The sequence below is a fragment of the Schistocerca americana genome, chromosome 7 (assembly GCF_021461395.2).
Source record: "Schistocerca americana isolate TAMUIC-IGC-003095 chromosome 7, iqSchAmer2.1, whole genome shotgun sequence".
Taxonomy (NCBI): domain Eukaryota; kingdom Metazoa; phylum Arthropoda; class Insecta; order Orthoptera; family Acrididae; genus Schistocerca; species Schistocerca americana.
This window is the reverse complement of record NC_060125.1, coordinates 258,960,100-258,983,996: the sequence shown is the minus strand read 5'-3', so window position 1 is coordinate 258,983,996 and position 23,897 is coordinate 258,960,100. Positions and strand designations below refer to the sequence as shown.

Here is a 23,897-nt window from a genome sequence, read left to right as displayed (position 1 = left end):
TTAACTTATGCTGGAAGCCTTGATCACTATACTGTACGGAAGTGAAATGTAGGCTGTGAAAAAATAGAAGTAGTAACGGAAGCTAAAAAAATGCATTGCCTGAAAGTGGATGGTAAACAGATAAAGCAAGAAATTGAGAGACACTGGATAGAACTGATGAGGTAAGAAGCCTTCGAAGTAAAATGAGAGATGTGAAAGCGGGATTAATTTGACAGATACAGGTGCAGATGAAGTCTGTTAATAGCGCAAAACTGTAATGCTGGACAGGACTGTTACGAATTGGTGGGTACCTATGTGAATAATTAGACAAAATAGATATATTCTTACCTGGTACTTTTGTATTGCGTCACGAAAGGCTGCGGGGTCCATGCCTTTTACCGCCACCACTTTGACAGGGAAATCCATCGACATCAGCGTGGCGACTACTTGTGTCACCCAGAAGAATGGCGTGTTTATCACGAACACATCACCCTCACGGTAGTTTGAGTCTTTCCTCCTGCGGCAAACATGAAACGAAACGAGCTGTGAATTTCAAAATAGTGACACACATCCATACATGTTACAAAAATGTATGTGTGTGTGCATATTCCGCGTCTCCTCCTAAAGCACAGGACCGATTTCAACCAAACTTTGTACACACATCCATCACTGTAACAAAACAATCGCTACGGGGGTAATAACCATCTACCTATCATAATTCAGGAGATATGGCTCAGTGAGATGAGTGAAAATCTGCCGTATCATGCATGACGTTCAAATTTATTACTTCTTTCTTACTAACTCTATTCGCAACATACGTCACAGAGAGTACCCCCCAAATACACCGCTGAATGTAATATATCTCGAATGACACACGGTTCAAGAGACACAAAATCAGACACTGAGATGCGTGAAAAAAATGCAAAATTATTCATGAATTTTTAATACATTTAGTTTTTACAATTAAGACACTACTACAATCGAGTCAGCTTAAGGAAATCCTTAACAGTGCTTTCGACAACTTTCAAATGTGAAGGTCAAACGGCTGTAGGCAAAAACAATACACAATACACAATTACAAAATCGCGTTGTAAACACATGCAGCAAATGCGCCCAGCGTACAGAAACTGCTCACGTGACTAGAAATATTGTTTACAATCAAGTTCTAAGTTAAATAAATATTACTGAAACCTGGTAGTGAAGGGAAGGCAGGATTCGGTTACGATTGTGGACGGGGCCGTAATCAGTTACTATTGGTTGCCTTTTACAGTTACACTTAATTTATTTTAAACCAGTAATTTCAGACCTCAACAATAAATAAAGGTACCACACGTTATTAATGAAGGAATAAACAACTGTGTAAATAATAGTGTTTTCAGTGAGTTACAATTTAGTAAATCACCATTAAATACAGATACAGCAGATAATGTTTTAAAGGCAAACCACTGTGATCTGGGCAGAAGGCCTTACACGCCAGGAATGGCAATAAATAAAGAATTCTTTAAAACTCGCTGCAACTTACAAATTAAAGGTATTGAAATATTAAAGGCAAGTCGCCACAAACACAGCAGAAGGCATCAGCCGCCAATATTGGCAGTCAATAAGGTTTTAAAGGCTTACTGTGTAAATACAAATACCAAATTAGAATTTTAAGGCAAATGACGACAATCACGGCTTAAGGCCTTACACGCCAGGAACGGAAATAACATAAAAGTTTAGAAACCTGCTGTAAAACAGCAAATACAATAGCAAAGGTTAATTAAAAAACTGATCACCAAGCAGGTGAAATAAGATGATGGTAAACTTTGTAACACAACCCTTAACATCCACTGAACACTACACTGCTACATTTGTTCCAGAAGGCGACCAGAACTATTAACTAAACATATATAAACTTTAATGTAGGCGTTACAAGGTATTGTAATATATAAGACACAATAAAACACAAGGACCAGTACATAAGTTCCTTAAAGGGTACTGAGGCAGATTACATCCACAGAAGGCGTGAGCTGAAGGAGCGTTACGCTGAACTACTGGCCATCAGACCTCCTTTTAGAACACACATGTCTTACAAGAACCAAGGGGCCACAGACGGTGCTACAGGAATCGACCTCTGTTAAGGTCCGGCAACAAACACTTTCGCGAGCGATGAGATAGGCAGCCAAGAGTTACATTCACTTCTCAAGGTGGTAGACTAGTGGCAATCTAACGAATGACTAATGATAATCTTGCTGAAGCTATCTGACGTCCAATAAATCAAATGCAACGATGGAACAATATGCCAAAGCCGAAACCGCCGGTCTGCACTACGTTCCCAGAATACTGTGTTTAGAGCGCCCGGAACGAGAAAGGAACCACTAGCACCAGAGTAGGAGAATCACCCACCGTCCTACAATCGAGAAAGCTGTCAAAGCTACACGCCTTACCGGACAGCAGCGGCAAGACGAGGAAACGTACACTGCCGTTACATACACTAACCCCCAGGGCAGGTAACTGGGGCGTTAGCGACCACCAGACAAGAAAAATTACCGCTCTTTGAGCTTAACAAATTGCAACAATTTGAACGCAGTAAATAGTAATAAGCAGTCGAGGAAAGCTAATCAAATCCGTCTTCCCCAAGCACTCTACTCGCTGCTCTTCGCCTCGGCGCTACTACGAGCAGCAACACGAACCCAAGTCACTGGAGATTCGTGAGATATCACAATGGTGGAGGTTTCTCTACTTGGACTGAAATGCACTCATCTTAAATCTTGCTGGATCCAGTTTACGACGAGGTCGTGCACCCTCGTGACCACCGCCCTTCCATCCGGCAGTCCATGCGTGCCACCAGCGGTCCTGGCGTGTTTCCGCACTGCGCGGACCTGGCTTCTCCTGAGTTCCCAACCGAACTGCCACACTCACACGACACAGAGAAACAACGACGTTGCCGCAAAGTTAGGGCAACAGTTACTACGTATCGATAACCGCCGCTGCTGCCACTAGCGGACAGGCAACGCTTGCGAAACCGAGTGGCGCCAGTTAACTAAACGATACCGTCTGGCCTCCAACAGAGGGAGGAAATCTACAAACGGCACCAACGCGAGCCGCAAACGGCTCAATTACTCTTACCTTTGTACAGTTTGCATATTTTTTGTAGGACTTGTTTATAATTCCGATGGTGTTTTCACGAATACATGGAAATGAAATTTTTTCGATATTAAACTACAAACACAAATCTTTTTTGTTTTAGTTTTTAATATCAGATTGGTAAAATGAATACCTGGATGTTGAGTTTGTCAGCTAGTTGTCAAATAAATAAATAGCACATTAATTTGTTTCTTGCTGTTTGTAAACACTTTGAAGGAAGAAAGGAAGATTAAGAATTATCACCCTGTCCGCGTCGAGACAAGAGACTCAACACAAACTCCGAATGGGGAAGGCTGTGGGAGGGATTGGACCACACTCCTCCTGAGGACCATGTAAGCATTCGCCTTATACTATTTAGGGCAATAACGGTAATTACAAGCTTGAAGTGGACACTCCGTGCTCTAACATGGAACTTCCTGGAGGATTAAATGGTTCAAATGGCTCTGAGCACTATGGGACTTAACATCTCAGGTCATCAGTCCCCTAGAACTTAGAACTACTTAAACCTAACTAACCTAAGGACATCAAACACATCCATGCCCCAGGCAGGATTCGAACCAGAGACAGTAGCGGTCGCGCGGTTCCAGACTGTAGCGCCTAGAACCGCTCGGCCACCAGCGGCCAGCCTCCTAGAGGATTAAAACTGTGTGCTGACCCGAGACTCTAAATCTGGACTTTTGCCTTTCACAGGTAAGTGCTCTATCGACTTTTTATTTTTGTTCATTCTTCCAATTTTTATAGACAAACTGTTTCTTTCAGAACAAAAAAAAGATGTACAGTGTCCCTCTTAGCGGCCCCTATCCTTGACGGTTCCGTTGTACCTCGTGTTGGAGTCGGCCACGTCTTCACATTTTTTTAAATACAACTCTAAAGAAGAAGAGGAATCAAAACTCTTTGAAAATGAAACAACTCAAACAAAATACACCCTTTTTTAAGTTTATAGCGATTCATCCACCGGACGCTCTTCAGTAAGGAAATGACACGTGTTCTCTAATAACTAAGAAAAAGAGAGAGAAAAGAAAAACGTGGTCTTGTAGAACTGAAGGAGATAACCGTTTCGTCATTGCCACTGAGTGTCTCCTCATCGTGTCCAACATCAGCTTCTCATTGGTGAGAAGTTCCAGCTGCACAGAGTATCTCGTAACTCGCTTCCCACGAAGTTAGATAAATATTGTCGGTATTTCGGGTTACACGCCATTGCCGTATGTAGTGCATACAGATGGTTCCAGAAGCTCGGCGCATTCTTTGGGTCGTCGCGAAGCAGATAATGCACCGCTTGCGCTCTTAGCCATGTCACCGCGCTGGTGTTATCTCGTGGATAGCATATTCTGTCTGGAAAAAGAGTTGTGGGAGCAATGGCTTGTTGTCTTACGGGGAGATGTAAGGCAATCATCTTCGCCACTAGATGCAACATTACCGCAGAGGGGCTGCACATAAGACGGAGGGCGTCGTCGTCTTTAACCTGACGCACATGGCACAACGGGGAGTTGAGCATATTGACGACGTTGAGGCAGAATCCGGTGGCTTGTTTACCATTAATTACCACGTTCCACATTTTTCGCGCCAAGGGTTTTATGGTGAATTGTCCGCGATATCACCGGCCCGTGGAATGTGGGGTGTCGTGCTTCCACAGGGTTGGCAGGCATCTGCTTACGTGTATTCCACAGATGTCGCTCACTGTCGCCGATCTGTCATAATGTAGCTATATCAAAGGGGAAAAAAAATCTCTGATATGATGAAATGGGTGGGAGGTGTTCTTCACCATTATCGATGCAATTCTAGAGGCCGGTGCCAATTTGTGTTTCAAGAGCCGAATAGACTCCGCTGTTGTCTACCCCACGTTTTCAACATCACACTGAGATAAAGTGCCACCGTGTGATCGTCAACACGGACGAGCCCGATGCTTAACGAAGGGAAGGACCAGGACACCAATCAGTTATTGAAGGGTAATCCCTTCGAGCCGGCCGGCCGGGGTGGCCGAGCGGTTCTAGGCGCTTCAGTCTGGAACCGCGCGACCGCTACGGTCGCAGGTTCGAATCCTACCTCGGGCATGGATGTGTGTGATGTCCTTAGGTTAGCTAGGTTCAGGTAGTTCTAAGCTCTAGGGGACTGATGACCTCAGATGTTAAGTCCCATAGTGCTCACAGCCATTTGAATCCCGTCGAGCGACCGTCTTTGGTATCGGAAGAATCTGTGCTTAGTGGGAGATACGTGACGCCAAGTAGGTATTTATGTAGGCGACCGGTTGAATCATGTCTAAGGCGTGCAAACTGTTCCTTCCGACCATTCCGGAAGTCTTGGAGCAACCTCTAGAAGAACCTCGATCTGTTGTCTCGTGCGGACCGCTGTTCCTTCCAGATGAGAACGCATAATGATTGGTTTGACTCGTTGGTCCACCACCTGTCTGGCAGGAGAGGAGGCGTGATTGGTACACTCTCGTAGAATCGTGAAATACAAGTTTGAAGTCTGCCGTCTCCGTGGCGAACGTTCGCGCTCCAACGCAATCAGTGCATTCCGTATCGTCGGTTTTGTACATTCCAACCAACAAAGTAATGTTGCAGGGCACATCCGTAAACGCACTTCACACGAAAGCCAAACTTATTCACAAACTTGGTGACGCACTGGAGTTTTAAGGGGGCCACACTCATTTTCCATAGTCCTCAGCTTCGCCACACCTGCTGTCTTTGTGGGCGATGGTGCAGATGAATACCGTGTGGTCGGTGAAGGCCACTGGCCATAGTTATATGTCGTGGATGCCAGGTTGGAGGTGGAACGTGGCCAAGATACGATCCTTGCGATTGGCAGAGTGGCTATTGACATATATCTGGATCGATCTGTGTGGACACGTTCCTAGCCCAGTGTTCTCAATTCTGGGGACGGTTTATAACGTGAGAATTGATCTTTCGACGCCAACACACAATTGAAGTCGCGGCCGAGGCTGTAATGAGCGTGCCGTTCTATAAAGAGCAAAGCTATTTCTTCCGCCAAGAACCGTCTTCGTTCTCTTTGTTTTTCCGTACTTGACGGCGCATAGATGTTGATAAGATGCACTCCATGTACTACCAGAGCCATTCCGTGTCCCGATGGTAGGTAGGTGGCGCCCTTCTTACCTTCCTTACGGAGTATCGCTGCTCCACTACCGGTTTCTGAAGCTGGTGTCATCGAGTTATCGTAACCACAGAGGGACTGGAATCGTCGGCGTATACTTCCTGTGGAAAGGCGGCACCTATATCTGCAACATGTAGACCATAGCTGAGTAAGGTGTCTTGACCATTGGTCTTTTGCACCGGTATTAGTATTGCTGGATGAGATGCGGCCTTCCATGTTAGACGCACAATGTCCTCGTCGGTTCTCCCTCCGTAGATGGCGTCAGTGTGTCGGCCATCATCAGTTATGATGTGGGCTGTGATAAAGATAAAGCAATCGTCCGATGATGTGCGACGTCTCATTTTTCGCCGTTTTGGTAACCTATTTGCGCTGTCGGACATCTGTCTCCATATCCAAACGCAGTTTGGATGCCCCGTCGTCTTGAAAGACGTGGACAAAAGTTGCCGTCGGTACAACCAGCTGGCCGATTTCCATGTTCGTCTCTGCTCCTGCGACATCGGACTTCTGCTGCAGTTGCTCAACGGGGCGTTCCTTGCCTGACATCTTGGACGCATTGTTATCCACCTGATTCGACTGTGGAATGGGATCGTCCTTTATTTGGTACTAGGAAACGTCAAAGGATCACTCCTTCCGGAAGGCGGCTGTGTACGTAACAGGCATGGACACTGGGTGAGGGTACAGCTTCGCCCGTCGGAACGTGACTTACCTCCTTAGGACGCACTCTGAGCGTACATGGCCCTCCTAGACAAAACCCGAACAGGGCTTGGGCGGTTCGTCGTAAATAATTATCGGTCTACAGTCACCGGTAAGAAAGTAAGGCAGGACAGGCCTTGTAAGCTCTATCCGAACTTGCCTCACCTTGTTAAGAACAGCACATGTGGTAAAAGTAGTCCATTCGTCGGTGACATGGCTGATTATGCCTCCGCATGGTAGTAGAGCATTGACCATGACGTCTAACGGAACCTCGAAGGGAAGTTCAAAACCTGTAATAGTGCAGAGTCCTGGGACCGCTTGATCGATTCAATTTGTGGTCATGTACACGAACTATGTCAATCAATTTAAACCACTGTACTCACAATAGAGAGATGGATGCCTATCGGATCCTATTGACCTAGTCTGACCTTTCCCGTAAGAATCGTTTGATTTCGATGGCCTTAGGTCTAGCGAATCCAGTAGCGAAGCTGATATTGACGGTTGGCTTTCTATGAGTGAGCCATGTTGCTTCTACACAGAAGAGCCAAAGAAACTGGTATACCTGCCTAATATCGTGCAGGGGGTGCCACAACATGAAGCGGCATGGACTCAACTGATGTCTGAAGCAATGCTGGAGGGAACTGACACCATGAATCCTACAGGGCTTTCCATAAAGCCGTAAGAGTACGAGTGGGTGGAGATCTCTTCTGAACAGGACGTTGCAAGGCATCCCAGATATGCTCAATAATTTTCACGTCGGGATACACAATGGACATGAATGGATGCAGGTGATCAGACAGGATGCTTACGTACGTGTCACCTGTCAGAGTCGAATCTAGAGGTATCAGGGATTGCATATCATCCAACTGCACACGCTTAACACCATTACAGAGCCTCCACCAGCTTGAACAGTCCACTGCTGCATGAGTTTGTCTCGATACCCGTACACGTACATCCGCTCGATACAACTTGAAACGAGACTCGTCCGACCAGGAAACATATTTCTAGTCATCAACAGTCCAATGTCGGTGTTGAATGGTTCGCACACTGACAGTTGTTGATGGTCCAGCATTGAAATCTGAAGCACTTTGCGGAAGGGCTGCACTTCTGTCATGTTGAACGATTCTCTTCAGTCGTCGTTGGTGCCGTTCTTGCAGGATCGTTTTCCGGCCACAGCGATGTCGTAGCTTTGATGTTTTACCATATACCTAATATCACGGCACACTCGTGACATGGTCGTACGAGAAAATCCCCACTTCATTGCTACTTCGTAGATGCTGTGTCCCATCACTCGTGCGCCGACTATGACACCAAGTTCAAATGTATGTGAACTCCTAAGGGACCAAACTGCTGAGGTCATCGGTCCCTAGACTTACGCACTACTTAAACTAACATACTAAGAACAACACACACACCCATACCTGAGGGAGGACTCGAACCTTGGTGGGAGCGGCCGCGCAATCAGTGACATTGTGCCTCAAACCACGCAGCCACTCCGCGCGGGACACCAAGCTTAAACTTACTTAAATCTTGACAATCTGGCATTGTAACAGCAGTAACTGATCTAATAACTGCGTCAGACACTTGTTGTCTTATGTAGGCCTTGCCGACCACAGCGCCGTAATCTTCTTGTTTGCCGGCCACGGTGGCCGAGCGGTTCTAGGCGCCCAGTCCGGAATCGGGCGACAGGTTCGAACCCTGCCTCGGGCATAGATGTGTGTGATGTCCTTAGGTTAGTTAGGTTTAAATAGTTCTAAGTTCTAGGGGACTGATGACCACAGCTGTTAAGTCCCATAGTGCTCAGAGCTATTTGAACCATTTTTTCTTCTTGTTTATATATCTCTCTATTTGAATACGCACTCCCGTATCAGTTTCTTTGGCGCTTCAGTGTATAACGCAGTTACTCTCGAGAATCGCAGTAAGTAAACAACACTGTGCGTGGAACGCTCCTCGGCGTGGACGTAAACAGTTGTCCGAGGCGCTCCACCAGTGGCGGCGAACTGTCGGCTGAGCTACACGAGCACGAGTCACTACTGTGCCCACAGTAATGGCTGTGTCAAAAAATGTCATCTCGGGATTAAGAAAGGCCTCTGAAGGTGGAATTGCAAAGCCAAACTATGCCGATGATCGCAGACGGATCACCACACCGCAACAGGATCGATGTGTAGCCCTAGTGGAGAAAAGGAACAGACATCTCACTCCTAGGCAGATCGTTGTACCTTGCAGCCGCTACCGGTACATGTGCATTACCAGAAGCATTTCGCAGTGATTTTGTTTACTCGGAAGGCTGTTAAATTCATCCCACTTCAACCATGCCGTCGTCCAGAAAGAGTTCGTTGCTGTGAGGAGCACGTTGTTTGGGGCCACCTACAGTGGTTAAGAGTGATGTTCTCGGACGAATCCCGCATCACTGTGACAAGTGATTTTGGCTATCATTTAATGGGGAGAGAGAGGGGAACACGTTAAACGTAGACTTCATGAACGTCATCAAAATTGCCTGGTGTGGGTATCCATTATGCGTAATGGCCGAACACCGCCGCAGATCTTTGCGCTAGATACCGTTACAAAACAATGGTATCGCAGGGAAATTATTGCGAGTCATGTCCGTCTGTAACAGTATCTAGCGCAAAGATATGCGGCAGTGCTCGGCTATTGTGCATGATACCTGCCCGGAGCATTACATGTAGGCTATACTGATGACTTCCATGAACATTCCGTGTAACGTGTTCCCCTCTCCCTCCACACTAAGTGGGTGCCAGGATCACCTGCCACAGTGAAGCGAGATTCGTCAGAGAACATCAGTCTTAACCACTGTTGGTGACCCCAACCAGCATGCTCCCTACACCAACGAACTCTTTCTCGACGATGGCGTGGTTCAAGTGAGATGGGATGCATTTAATAGCCTTACGAGAAAAAGATAGCTGCGAAATGTTTCTGGCAAAGACACGTATACAGGTAGGGGCTGACAGGTCTACAGCTATCTACCTAGAAGTAAGATGTCTGTTCCCTTTCTCCACTAGTGCTACATATCGATCCTCTTGCGGTGTGGTGATCTGTCTAAGATCACCGACATGCTTTGGCTTTGCATTTCCACTTTCAGGGGCCTGTTTCAATCGCGATATAATGATTTTGGACACAGCCATTACTGAGGCCATAGTAGTTATACTTTGACGGCTTCGAGCCGTCCGACTGCTCGTCCACGGTTGTAAGCACTCATACTTTCCAGCGATGTTGCCGTACCACACGAAACGTCGGACTACTCAGTTCCACACCAACATTCGTCAAATACCGTAGTGCGTGAACAGTCGAATGCATGCAGCACATTCGTGCATAGGTTTCGCTGCGATTGACACGTCCCGCCCTCTACATTTCCATTTACTATCATTGATCGAGTTTTGTAGGCGTTGTCGGTTGTTCCATAGCAATTGGGAGTTGTTCCTTAGCGGTTGTCAAGCCGTGTACAATTTTGAAGTAATTTATACACTACTGGTCATTAAAATTGTGTCCGCAGCTCGTGGTCGTGCGGCAGCATTCTCGCTTCCCACGCCCGGGTTCCCGGGTTCGATTCCCGGCGGGGTCAGGCATTTTCTCTGCCTCGTGATGACTGGGTGTTGTGTGATGTCCTTAGGTTAGTTAGGTTTAAGTAGTTCTAAGTTCTAGGGGACTGATGACCGTAGCTGTTAAGTCCCATAGTGCTCAGAGCCATTTGAACCAGCCATTAAAATTGCTACACCACGAAGATGACGTGCTAAAGACGCGAAATTTAACTGACAGGAATAAGATGTTGTGATATGCAAATGATTAGCTTTTCAGAGCATTCACACAAGGCTGGCGCCGGTAGCGACACCTACAACGTGCTGACATGACGAAAGTTTCCAACCGATTTTTCATACACAAACAGCAGTTGACCGGCGTTGCCTGGTGAAACGTTCTTGTGATGCCTCGTGTAAGGAGGAGAAATGCGTACCATCACGTTTCCGACTTTGATAAAGGTCGGATTGTAGCCTACCGCTATTGCGGTTTATCGTATCGCGACATTGCTGCTCGCTTTGGTCGAGATCCAATGACTGTTAGCAGAATAGGGAATCGGTGTGTTCAGGAGGGTAATACGGAACGCCGTGCTGGATCTCAACGGCCTCGTATCACTAGCAGTCTAGATGACAGACATTTTATCCGCATGGTTGTAACGGAACGTGCAGCCACGTATCGACCCTGAGTCAACAGTTGGGGACGTTTGCAAGACAAAAACCATCTGAACGAACAGTTCGACGACGTTTGCAGCAGCATGGACAATCAGCTCGGAGACCACGGCTGCGGTTACCCTTGACGCTGCATCACAGGCAGGAGAGCCTGCGGAAGTGTACTCAACGACGGACCTAGAGTGCACGAATGGCAAAACATCATTTTTTCGGATGAATCCAGGTTCTGTTAAAGCATCATGATGGTCGCATCCGTGTTTGGCGACATCGCGGCGAATGCACATTGGAAGCGCGTATTCGTCATCGCCATACTGGCGTATGACCCGGAGTGATGGTATGGGGTGCCATTGGTTACACGTCTCGGTCACCTCTTGTTCGCATTGACGGCACTTTGAATAGTGGACGTTACATTTCAGATGTGTTACGACCCGTGGCTCTACCCTTCATTCGATCCCTGCGAAACCCTACATTTCAGCAGGATAACGCACGACCGCATGCTGCAGGTCCTGTACGAGCCTTTCTGGATACAGAAACTGTTCGACTACTGCCCTGGCCAGCACATTCTTCAGATCTCTCAACAATTGAAAACGTCTGGTCAATGGTGACCGAGCAACTGGCTCGTCACAATACGCCAGTCACTACTCTTGATGAACTGTGGTATCGTGTTGAAGCTGCATGGTCAGCTGTATCTGTACACGCTTCCAAACTCTGTTAGACTCAATGCCCAGGCGTATCAAGGCCGTTGTTACGGCCAGAGGTGGTTGTTCTGGGTACTGATTTCTCAGGATCTATGTACCCAAAGTGCGTGGAAATGTAATCACATGTCATTTCCAGTATAATATATTTGTCAAATGAATACCCGTTTATCATCTGCATTTCTTCTTGGTGAAGCAATGTTAATGGCCAGTAGTGTATTCTTCACTTCTAAAGTTGACTTATTTGTCTTGTAGGAGTAAAGATAGTCGGTGATGACCAAAACCTGTAAGATCTTATTGAAATTGTGTGCGATTTTGCCGGAATGTAAACTGGTATGAAAAGAAGCTTTTGAGCAGTCACTAACGTTACCACCAGGACTGGAATGTCATCCTTTCTCAAACTACCAGCGCTGTGGAGGCTTCCTGCGATGTCGGTCTCACCTGATGACGTCGAGCAATGCAGAAAAGCTGGCCTGGGAGTGCAGGATGGTCTTGGGGTCGCCCGTGGTGCCGGAGCTGTGCAGCGCGATGACGGGTCGGCGCGCGTCCTCCCCCTTGGGCGGCGGCCGCGACAGCTGCTGGGTCACGAAGCGCTGCACGTCTGCTGCCGGCACGGGGGCGGCGGCGCCCAGCGGCTGCGGCTGCACGGGGCTGGCCGCAGACACCGCCCCCAGCGCCGCCTCCTCGCACAGCACCGCCGCGGGCGACAGCCGCACCAGCAGCCGCCGCAGGTCCTCTGTGTCACATAACAGAAGTGCACACGTGTGCTCGCACAAGAGGAAAACAGGGACGGCTAAGATCGCGCGGGGTCTGTAGCAATGCCGGCCGCTGTGGTCGAGCGGCTCTAGGCGATTCAGTCCGGAACCGCACTGCTGCTACGGTCGCAGGTTCGAATCCTGCCTCGGGCATGGATGTGTGTGATGTCCTTAGGTTAGTTAGGTTTAAGTAGTTCTAAGTCTAGGGGACTGATGACCTCCAATAGTGCTCAGAGCTATTTGAAACCCGCCAGGTTAGCCGAGTGCGCTAATGCGCTGTTTCCTGGACTCGGGTAGGCACGCCGTCCCCGAATCGAATCCGCCAGGCGGATTAACGACGAGAGCCGGTGTGCCGGCCAGCCTGGATGTGGTTTTTAGGCGGTTTTCCACGTCCCCCTAGGTGAATGCCGGGCTGGTCCCCACGTTCCGCCTCCGTTACATGGCTCGCAGACATCTTAACTCTTTCGCAGTATTCCATGGATTTCACTCGTCGCAGACAGTTGGGGTACACTAATTCCTTCCCGGGGGTACGGGGTGGCGGTAGGAAGGGCATCCGGCCCCTCCTTTCCACTAACCTTGCCAAATCCGTTCCTAACAATGCCGACCCGGCGTCAGTGCGGGACATGGCACCAGTGAAAGAAGGAAGAAGAAGTGCTCAGAGCTATTTGAACCATCTGTAGCAAAGATGAACTGCGCTGCACCTATTGTGAGCAATAAACAGACTTGACGAAAGTCATAGGATACCGCGTGATATCGTATCAGACCTCCTTTTGCCCGACGTAGTGGCAGCAACTCGACGTAGTATGGACTCAACAAGCCGTTGGAAGTTCCCTGCAGAAATATTGAGCCATGCTGCCTTTACATGGATGGAGAGGGTTGCATATTCGCACGACGGCAAGGTCTTCAGCGCCAGCTCAGTAACAGGTTGAGACGGGTATCAAGAAAATACTCAGAAATGGAAGATAAAACAGAACTGAAAACACAGGTAACGAGGTTGGAAAAATATGTACCGACCGCTTACACACTGCTTAACCTAAATTATCCTAAGGACAAACACACACACCCCTGCCCGTGGGAGGACTCGAACCTCCGCCGGGACCAGCCGCACAGTCCATTACTGCAGCGCCACAGACCGCTCGGCTAATCCCGCGCGGCTGCAGTCTGTTAAAATGTGGCGGACAGAGATGTGCACACCACAAGTATCACAAAACGGGGGATCCTCCCTCCGTAATAGAAAGCTATGTCTGAGAGGACAGTGCCCGATCCGAAGACGCGTGAGGGTCACTTCTTCCCGCGTGAGCAACCGGCAGGAGGAACGCCACGGCCGAGTTGTTGACTTCACCAACGGCAGTTTATTGGCCGTCACTGCCAGCCTTTTTTCCTCCCACAAGTCCATGCATTTCTTGTGGAGTGCAGAAATGACAGACTGCAAGTGAATAGGACACTGGACCACATCCTGCTCTCTGCAGGCCTCCTTGGCAGCCTGATCGGCCTGTTCATTGCCCCATATTCCTACATGACCAGGCACCCAGCAGCAGGTCAACTCCTTACCCCGCCGCTGGAGCAAGTACAGTTGGTCGTATATCAGCTGGACCATCTCCTCAATTGGGTACAGATTCTGCAGTGATTGTAAGGCACTAAGAGAATCGGAGCAGATGAGAAACCGGTTGCTCCGAATACGATTCATCTGCTCCATTGCCTTCAGGATCGCGTGGAGCTCCACTGCGAAAACGGTATGTTCATCAGGGAGGCGAATCCGCATAACATGATCAGAGCACACTACAGATCAGCCGAGGAAATTCCCTTGTTTGGAGCCATCAGTGTAAATGACGGTGAAACCATGATGCACATCTAAAATGTTAAAAAACAGAGATAAGAATGTAAAATCTGACGTACTATCGTTCTTAAAATTAGTCAAGTCTAATATAAGTCTGGGACCCCGGAGCAGCCAAGATGGAAATCTGCTCCAACCGCGACGGAAAACAGGAAGACCAGCCATATCCATCGCAGAGAGGCAACCCTGTGCGCGAATTCCATAGCTGCCTTTGTAGCTGTCCATAACTGCGAAAATGTTACCGGTACAGGTTTTTGTACACGAAATGACCTCTATATTATGTCCAATGAATGATCGATGGGGCCAGCGGGAGTGGCCGAGCGGTTCTAGGCGTTACAGTGTGGGACCGCGCGTCCGCTACGGTCGCAGGTTCGAATCCTGCCTCGGGCGTAGATGTGCGTGATGTCCTTAGGTTAGTTATGTTTACGTAGTTCTAAGTTCTAGGGGACTGATGACCTCAGAAGTTAAGTCCCATAGTGCTCAGAGCCATTTGAACCATTTGATCGATGGGTTTAATGTCGCTTGAATTGTCCAGAATGTTCTACGAAACAAGTGAGAACTGTTGCGGCCGGGTGACATGGCAAAGCGCATCGTCATCCATAAAAATGAAGTCCCTGAATGCCTGCAGATGGTCTCCTATGTAGCGGAACATAACCATTTCCAGTTAATGATCGGTTCAATTGAACAAGAGGACCTAGTCCATTCCATGTGAACATAGCCCAGACCATTATGGAACCACCGCCGCTTCGCACAATGCCCTGTTGACAACTTTCGTCCACGGCTTCGTGGTGTCTTCTCCACACTCGTACCCTATCAGCTCTTACTAATTGAAATCAGGATTTATCTGACCACGACACGATTTTCCAGTCGTCTATGATGCAACCGGACTGATCATGAGCCCATGAGAGGTGGTGCAGGCGATGTCGTGCTATTAACCAAAGGCACTCGCTTCGGTCGTCTGCTGCCATAGCCCATTAACGTCAGATTTCGCAGCACTGCACTAACGGATAAGATCGTCTTACGTCTCACAACTGACAACTCTACGCAAACCTTGCTGCTCTCGGTCGTTAAGTGAAGGTCGTCTGCCTCCGTGTTGTCTGTGATGAAAGGTAATGCCTAAAATTTGTTATTATCGACGCACACTTGACACTGCTGATCTCGGAATGATGAATTTCCTAACGATTTCCGAAATAGAATGTCCCATGCTACTAGCTCCAACTACCAATCCGTGTTCGAAGTCTGACAATTCCCGTCGAGCAGCCATAATCAAGTCTGAAAGGTTTTCACTTGAATCATCTGGGAACAAATAGCAGCTCCACCTATGCATTGCCCTTTTTTACCTTGTGTACGCGATAGCACTGTGCGTATCGCTATCCCAGGACTTCTGTCACCTTAGTATATAAAGTACATCAAAAAGGGTAAAGAATTCAATGGAAATTCTACTCATAAATGCAGAGGAGAGAGCGGACATTTGGAAAAGAGTAAAAATGGTTCAAACGGCTGTAAGCACTGTGGGACTTAACATCTGAGGTCATCAGTCCCCTACACTTAGAACTACTTAAACCTAACTAACCTAAGGACGTCACACACATCCATGCCCGAGGCAGAGTTCGAACCTGCGACCGTAGCAGTAGCGCGGTTCCGGACTGAAGCCCCTAGAATCGCTCCGCCACAGCGGCCGGCGGAAAGGAGTACCCTGAAGGCTTCTATGAGAGGGAGGACTTGTCTGATGACATGATAGAAGAAGAAACAGGAGTCGCTACGGAAAAGATAGGCAATCCAGTACTACAATCAGAATTTAAAGGAGCTTTGGAAGACATAATATCAAATAAGGTAGAATGGATAGACAAGATTCGTCCAGAATTTCTAAAATCATTGGAGGAAGTGACAATAAAACGACTATTCACTTTTGTGTATGTAAGAGGCTGGCGATATATACCATCTGACTTTCGGAAAAAATATCATCCACGCTATTTCGAAGAGAGCAGAGCCGAGAATTACAGTACAGTCAGCTCAGTAGCTTGTGCATCCAAGTTGCCGACAAGAATAATATACAGAAGAATGAAAAAAAAGTTGAGTCCCCTGATAGATGACGATCAGTTTGGCTTTAGGAAAGCTGAAGACAGCAGAGAGACAGTTTTGACTTTGTGGTTGATAATGAAAGCAAGATCAAAGAAAAATCAAGACTCGTTCATAGGATTTGTCGACTTGAAAAAAGGTTCAACAATATAAAATGGTGCAAGATGTTCAAAATTCTGAGAAAAACAGGAGTAAAGCTATGGGGAAATACGGGTGGTATACAATATATGCGAAAACCAGAAGGGAACAGTAAGAGTGGGAGACTGAGAACGAAAGGTCCGGATTAAAAAGGGTGTGAGACAGGGATGTAGTCTTTAGGATCTACTGTTCAATCCATACATCGAAGAGGCAAAGACGGAACTAAAAGAAAGGTTTTAGAGTGGGATTAAAATCTGAGATGGAAGGATGTCAATGATATGATTCGCTAACTGCTCGTACATTGCTATCCTCAGTGAAAGCGAAGGATTGAAGGATTTTTTTTGTTTCGTTTTGTTTTAAGGAGTAAGAACAAATGGGGTCACACGCGCCCAAATCAAAGCTATCGAACACAGAGGAACTAAAAAACGACTACACGTCAATCCCAATCGACGTAAGAGAAACAGTGAAAAACAGGGACGTGGAGTAAGAGCTATAAAATACACCATAGAGAAACGGAGATCCAGGACTCAAAATTAAATAGCCTTTACCATATTGCTGTGACGAATAAAAACTAAAACGCGGCCGACAGCCCACTCGTCGTTTGCTAAAAACGTCAACGGTTAAAAATGGGCATTCCGTCAGGAAATGGAGGACAGTTGAAAGTTGGGAGCAATGTGTATGAAGTGGTGGGGGAGCGCCACTTAACAAATGGTGATGGTGAAATGACAGTGCCCAATACGCAACCTAGTTAAAATGACCTCCTTGCGGTGAGAAGGCCGAAAGAAGGTTGTCCAAGCCGCTGGGAGAGGCTTAAATACCTGGAACTTACTCCCACGAAGGGAGGACCAGTGGCGATGCCAAAGTAACACCACCTCCTGACAGACGGCAACAGAGAGATCAACAGAAGGAGTATAGGAACTAGTGGGATGAGGCATGAGGACTGCAGCCTAGGCAGCAGCGTCATGAGCCTCGTTTCCTGGAAGACCGACATGACCAGTGAAACGTCCCCTTTTTGAACAGTTATACAAGACTGTCCTTAAACTGACATACAATATTTTTAGCGCAACGCAATCTGACTTTCAAAAATCCCTACAAAAGAATGGCCCTGACTAACATTAAACTATACCTTCCAGAAATCACTTACCTCACAAAAATCTTCATTACTCGAACTACTGCAATACAGCGAGCGCCACTACTGCCAGCTAAATAAAAGATTCAAACTACGGAAGGCACTTACTACTGATAGGGATAGTTAGCAAATGAAAGATATTAATAGAGAACAAACAATGTATTTACCTTAATAGTCATAATATATGTAGCAGTTCATGACAAATTACAAAACTCCGCCATCTCTCTCCCCACATCCACCACTGCTGGCGGCTCACCTCCAACTGCGCAACGCTACGCGCTGTTCACAGGCAGCTGCCTAACACTACAATGGCGAGTATTACAACAATGCAAAGCAGCCACAGACTGCACACAGCACAGCCAGTGATTTTCATACAGAGGTGGCGTTACCAATAAAAAAACCTAAACAGCCTACTTACATAGCCCCCATGCTCCCCACAAAAAATTTTACAAATTGGTTTGGGCAGTGGCCAATACAGATTTGAAAAATTTTTTCATAATTACAATAACAAAGAAATCAAATGCACACACTTATTGATACAATGTTGGTCAAAAGCTCAAATTTTCTCACAGTCCAGAAAGACAGTCCTGATCGTTCATCACGGTAAAATAGTAGTGTTTTTCTCAAAGTCTGAGCGGTAGAAGAAAATGCACACGGAAGTAGTGGATATCCATGCAGTCTTGAAGAAGTAGCGTTGTCCTTCCAACGGAAAGACAGTGCTGACTCTTGACATGCTGACAGATAATGGGCCACAACAGAGCAAACCCACAGCAGAATCATTCAACGTTTTGAAGAATATTGGTAGGTAGGTCATCACAGAGTAGACCCACTGTAGTCCTGGTAGAGAGTATGGTATTGGTGGGCCACCAGAGGTGCAGACCCACTGTAGTCCTGGTAGAAATAATGGTATTGGTGAGTCATCAAAGGTGTAGACCCACTGTAGTCCTAGTAGAAATAATGGTATTGGTGGGTCATCATAGATGCAGACCCACTGCAGTCCTTGTAGAGATGGTCAGCAGCCATCTGTTGTGACTGTGCAGGTGCACAATCACCATTGAAGAGTCTTGCGGATAATGTAGCAAGTCCATAAACCACCACTTGTCCACTCACAAAAAGTTTGTTTGAAATGTCCTTAGAACCAGCAATGCTGTTATCCAGTCCCTTGCTGAATTATTAACACACGTGCAAACACTAACAGTCCCTACTTCTCACATATTGTCCATATACTATGACCAACAGAAACGTGTGCAGTGAAATGGAACTTAATTTGAAGAACTGGTGTCTATACAATTATAAATTTACAACATGAAAATAAAATTACAAAGGTACAAAATACATCATTAAAGAACATAACAATACAGATAACATTTGTAGTACAGGCTTTACAAAAGAATCGAAATAACATATCCATCAGAGTTACAGGAATTGTGACATAAGTAAATATATAAAATAATGAGAATAGTTTTCGAAACATTAATTTCACACATGAACATTGAAACAGAACAGAATTGTAAACAACTTTACAAAGAAAATAACATATTATTAATGCAACTTATATTTGAGGATAAAAGTATTCCTCCTCATAGTGAATATAGCTTAGTACTAGAAAAATTCTACAACATAAATCACAAAACTCCGCCATCTCTCTCCCCACATCCACCACTGCTGGCGGCTCACCTCCAACTGCGCAACGCTACGCGCTGTTCACAGCCAGCTGCCTAACACTACAATGGCGAGTATCACAACAATGCAAAGCAGCCACAGACTGCACACAGCACAGCCAGTGATTTTCATACAGAGGTGGCGTTACCAATAAAAAAACCTAAACAGCCTACTTACACCAGGAACCCACATAAACATCACTGTGGCTCCATCAAGAGTGACAGGTTTCCTGGACCCGTTGCACTAAGGGATGGGCGGTGTACAGTGCACAGAGACTTCGAAGGGTGCTGAGAGAGTCTGAGGAGAGGGCACAATTGAAAAGCCCGAGTCGTCGGATGTGCTGTGTAGCCTGATACAGGGCGAACAGCTCGGGCGTAAATACTGAGCAGTGTGCCGAAAGCCGATAAACGTCGGCGCCAATCACAAAAACATACACGACGCCCCAGTCAGCCCGAGATACATCGGCGTACACAAAGGTACTATCGCGAAGTTCCATGTGAAGGTTATGAAAGTGAAGGCGATACAGAGAGAATGGAGTAGTGTCCTTAGGAAGGGAATGAAGGCCAAGGTGAACACGGGCCGCCACAAGAAGTCAAGATGGAGAAGGGGTTCACACCCACAGGAAAAGGTGGAAGTTGCTTGAAGGTCAGCCGCCAGAGCAAGTGTCGAAAGCGAACTCCAGGAGGTAGCAGAGAAGAGGGACGCGCCCCATACTGGCGATCAAAGGAGTCATCGAAGAAGGACGCATAGGATGGGTGGCCACGACATGCATACCACCTGAGGAGAAAATCACGACGGTAGGTCAGTGGTAGTTTGTTTAGCAGCTCCGGCATGCAATCTCTCAAACAAGCTAGTGTAAAAGGCGCCAGAGGCCAAACGAATGCCACGATGGTGGGTAGTGTTGAGACAGCGTAAGAGGGACGGATGGGCAGATGCATAAATAAAGCACCCGTAGTCTAGTTTCGAACAGACAAGGGACTGGTGCAAATGGATTCGATCTGCCCACCAGCAACTACCATTGAGGACACTGGGGGACCGCATACAGTAAGCTACCAGGTAAGACACATGGGAGGACCAAGAGAGTTTCCTATTGAGCATGAGCCCCAGGAATTTTGTAGTTTCAATGAACAGAAGGGCAACAGGCCCAAGATGTACAGATGGTGGGAGAAACCAATTGTGCAGCCAGAAATTTGTACAAACGGTTTTGTCTGTGGGTATACCAAATCCATTGTCGATACTCCAAGAGTAAAGATGATCAAGACATTACTGAAGACGCTGCTCGATGAGACAGGCCCTTGGAGAACTGCAATAGATGGCAAAATCGTCAACAAAAAGGAAGCTGGAGATGCCCATCTGGAGACAGGCCATTACAGGGTTAATGGAGACAGCAAAGAGGACGACGCTCAGGACGGAATCGTGAGACACACCGTTTTCCTGGATAAATGTATCCGACAAGGCAGAAACCACACGCACCTTGATAACTCAGTCTTTTAAATATTCCTCAAGGAAACTGGGCAGGCAGCCATGGAAGCTCTAAGAGTGGAGAGTGAGAAGGATACTTGTTCTCCAGCAGGTGTTTTAGGGCTCCTCCAAATCGAAAAACACGGCCACAGTCTGGGATTTCCGCAAAAAACCATTCATGATATGGGTGGACAAAGTGGAGAGATGGTCAACTGCAGAACGGTGCGCTGGAAATCTTCTGTTCAGTGGTTAGTAAATTGCGAGACTCGAGCCACCATGCGAGCTGGGCACCAAACACACGTTCCATCACCTTGCAAACACAGCTGGTGAGAGAGATGGGGCGATAGACAGAAGGAAGGTGTTTGTCCTTACCGGGCATAGGTGGGGTGAGACGGTGCCTTCACGCCAGTGTCTGGGAAATGTGCCCTCTGCCCAGATGCGGTTGTATGTCTTAAGCAGAAAGTGGTTGTGCACAAGAGAACGGTGATGCAACATCTGAATGTGGACAGCGTCTGGCCTAGGGGCGGAGGATTGGGATGAATTGAAAGCATGATCTAGCTGCTCCATAGTAAAGGCAGCATTGTAACACTTACGATTCTGAGAAGTGAAGGGCATCACCTGAGCCAGCTCCACTCGTTTTCGTGGGGGAAGGCAGGGTTATAGTGGGAAGATCTCGAATTGCCGCAAAATCGCGGCCCAAGATGTTGCAGACAGCAATAGGGTGCACGATGACATTGTCTGCTACTGTTAGGCCGGGAACTGGGGAATGGATCTTGGTCCCAGAGAGCCGTCGGAGATTAGCCCATACGACAGAGGAAGGGGTGGAACTGGTAAAAGAACTAGTGAATGAAATGCAGCTAGCTTTCTTGCTATCCCGAAGAATGTGATGACACTGTGCACGCAAGTGTTTATATTGAATGCATTTTGCCAGCATAGGATGACTGTTGAAAACATGGAGAGCACATCTCCACGCCCGAATTGCTTCACGTCAGGCCTCAATCCACAAAGGGACTGGGACACGGCGTGGTAAAGAAGTAGTACGAGGAATGGAATGTTCTGCAGCGGTAAGGATAACGTTTGTAAAATATTCCACCTGGTCATCGCAACTGGGGAAATCATATTCTTCGAAGGTCGCCAGAGGAGTAAAGCCACCGGCCAGTCTTAGTGCACCCAGGGCAGTGGGGTTGGTCAGCAAATGGATAGCACATGTTAAGTGGTCGTTCGAGTAGATGTCAGAAAGACCGGACCATTAGAGACGATGGGCAAGTTGGGCGATGGAGGAGGATAGGTCCAAATGGGAATAGATGAGTGAGGAGTTCGAAAGAAATGTGGGTGCTCTGGTGTTAAGGCAGAAGAAGTTAAGATGATTAAGGAGGTCAGCCAAGAGGGCACCTCTCTGACAGGTTCTGGTAGAACCCCAATGGGATGATGTGCATTAAAGTCACTGAGTAGCAGAAATGGGTGAGGTAGCTGCCCTAGTGACATTGAATGATGGTGGGTTGTAAATGGTATGAAGGGAAAAAGTCAGGTGAGGAAGGAAAAGGTGAATTCCAAAAAATGGTTCAAATGGCTCTGAGCACTATGCGACTTAACTTCTGAGGTCATCAGTCGCCTAGAACTTAGAACTAATTAAACCTAACTAACCTAAGGACATCACACACATCCATGCCCGAGGCAGGATTCGAACCTGCGACCGTAGCGGTCGCTCGGGTCCAGACTGTAGCGTCTAGAACCGCACGGCCACTCCGGCCAGCTGAATTCCAACAGCTTGAAGATGGGTAGTCAGGGCGATGGGTTGACTATGAATGTCGTACCCTATGAAGGGAATGCCGACCTCAGGGGAAAGGTCAAAACGGACTGGAAGAAATGCAAAAGCTCAAAGCGGTAGTGAGGACTCAATTTTGTTTCCTTCAGGCAGAGTACAAGGGGACGCTTCGATTCCAAAAGCAGCTGCAAATCCTGTTTGTGGGATCGACTGCTGTGAACGTTCCATTGGAGGAGTCAGGATGAGGAGAAAATGAAGAGTCGTCACCTTGGCAGCTGCCGAGTGACCAGTCTGAAGACTCGCTGCTACAGGTCACAGGGGCAGGAGGATCCTGCTCCGTTACGTCCATAGAAGCATCTGCTTTCTTGGGTAGTTGGTCTGTGGAATCCAGGACAGAAAAACGGTTGGTAGTGCACACCGGCGACACGGAGGCCGGCCGGGTTGAGGAATCATGTTGTGGCACCATCAAAGAGGATCTTCGAGTGGGCGAAGGAGAAGACCATTTGCATTTCCGGTTATCAGAGGAAGACTCAGGTGTTGGTTGGCTGTAGGGATGTAGGTAGTCTTCATGGGAGTATTCCTTCAGTCCTTTCCGGTTTGCCAGTTGTGTAGCTGGTTGCTTCGTCCCTTGAGGCGAGAGTTTGATGGCTTGCTGCACAGCTGGGCAAGGGGATGGCGATGCGACCTTGACACTGGGCGATTTCACAACCTCAGAGCTGAATTTGAGGTCTCATGTCTGCGTGGCCATGTCCTGTAGTAAGATGTAGTAAGAACAGAACTGTAAGTGGCAGATCATAGAAAGCAGGGTTTGTGGCTAGCCAATAACTTGCGAGCGACCAGGTAAGACACGTTTTTCCTTTACCCAGATCTCCTGGACAGTCCGTTCACCAAGATACGCGGGACAATCTCGAGAGGAGGCGACATGACCGCCATTGTAGTTGATGAATCAGGGAGATGGAGGTGGACAATCACCATTGTGCAAACCACTGCCACAGGTTACACATTTGGGTGGGTGTCGACAAGAATTTCCAATCTGGTTGAAACGATGACACTGGTAGCAGCACATTGCGTTAGGAAAGTATGGTTGGACTGTGAAAATTTCATAGACTGCTTTGATCATGGACGGAAGCACCACTCTATCAAAGATGAGGAAACGAGTGTGTATGGGCACTAAGGTGGATTACAAGATGGATTACAATGAAATGCTGATCAGAGGTATGATTGGATTTCGGCCTCTGTCAAACTGTCGAGCAGCCTAGTGTAAATAACACCAT

The 23,897-nt window shown here is 47.3% G+C and overlaps 1 protein-coding gene across 2 annotated transcripts in view; it reads right to left on the bottom strand.

Annotated features, from left to right (window-relative positions):
- The window catches only part of LOC124622456 (probable 4-coumarate--CoA ligase 1), a 169,579-nt gene that overhangs the window by 42,848 nt on the left and 102,834 nt on the right, over positions 1 to 23,897 (bottom strand). For both annotated transcript variants that reach the window (XM_047148160.1, XM_047148158.1), the window contains exons 4-5: positions 12,242 to 12,536; positions 328 to 496 (exon numbers count right to left, since the gene is read on the bottom strand). In XM_047148160.1, coding sequence (XP_047004116.1) covers positions 328 to 496; positions 12,242 to 12,536 — 464 coding nt within the window. The remainder of the gene's footprint in view (positions 1 to 327; positions 497 to 12,241; positions 12,537 to 23,897) is intronic.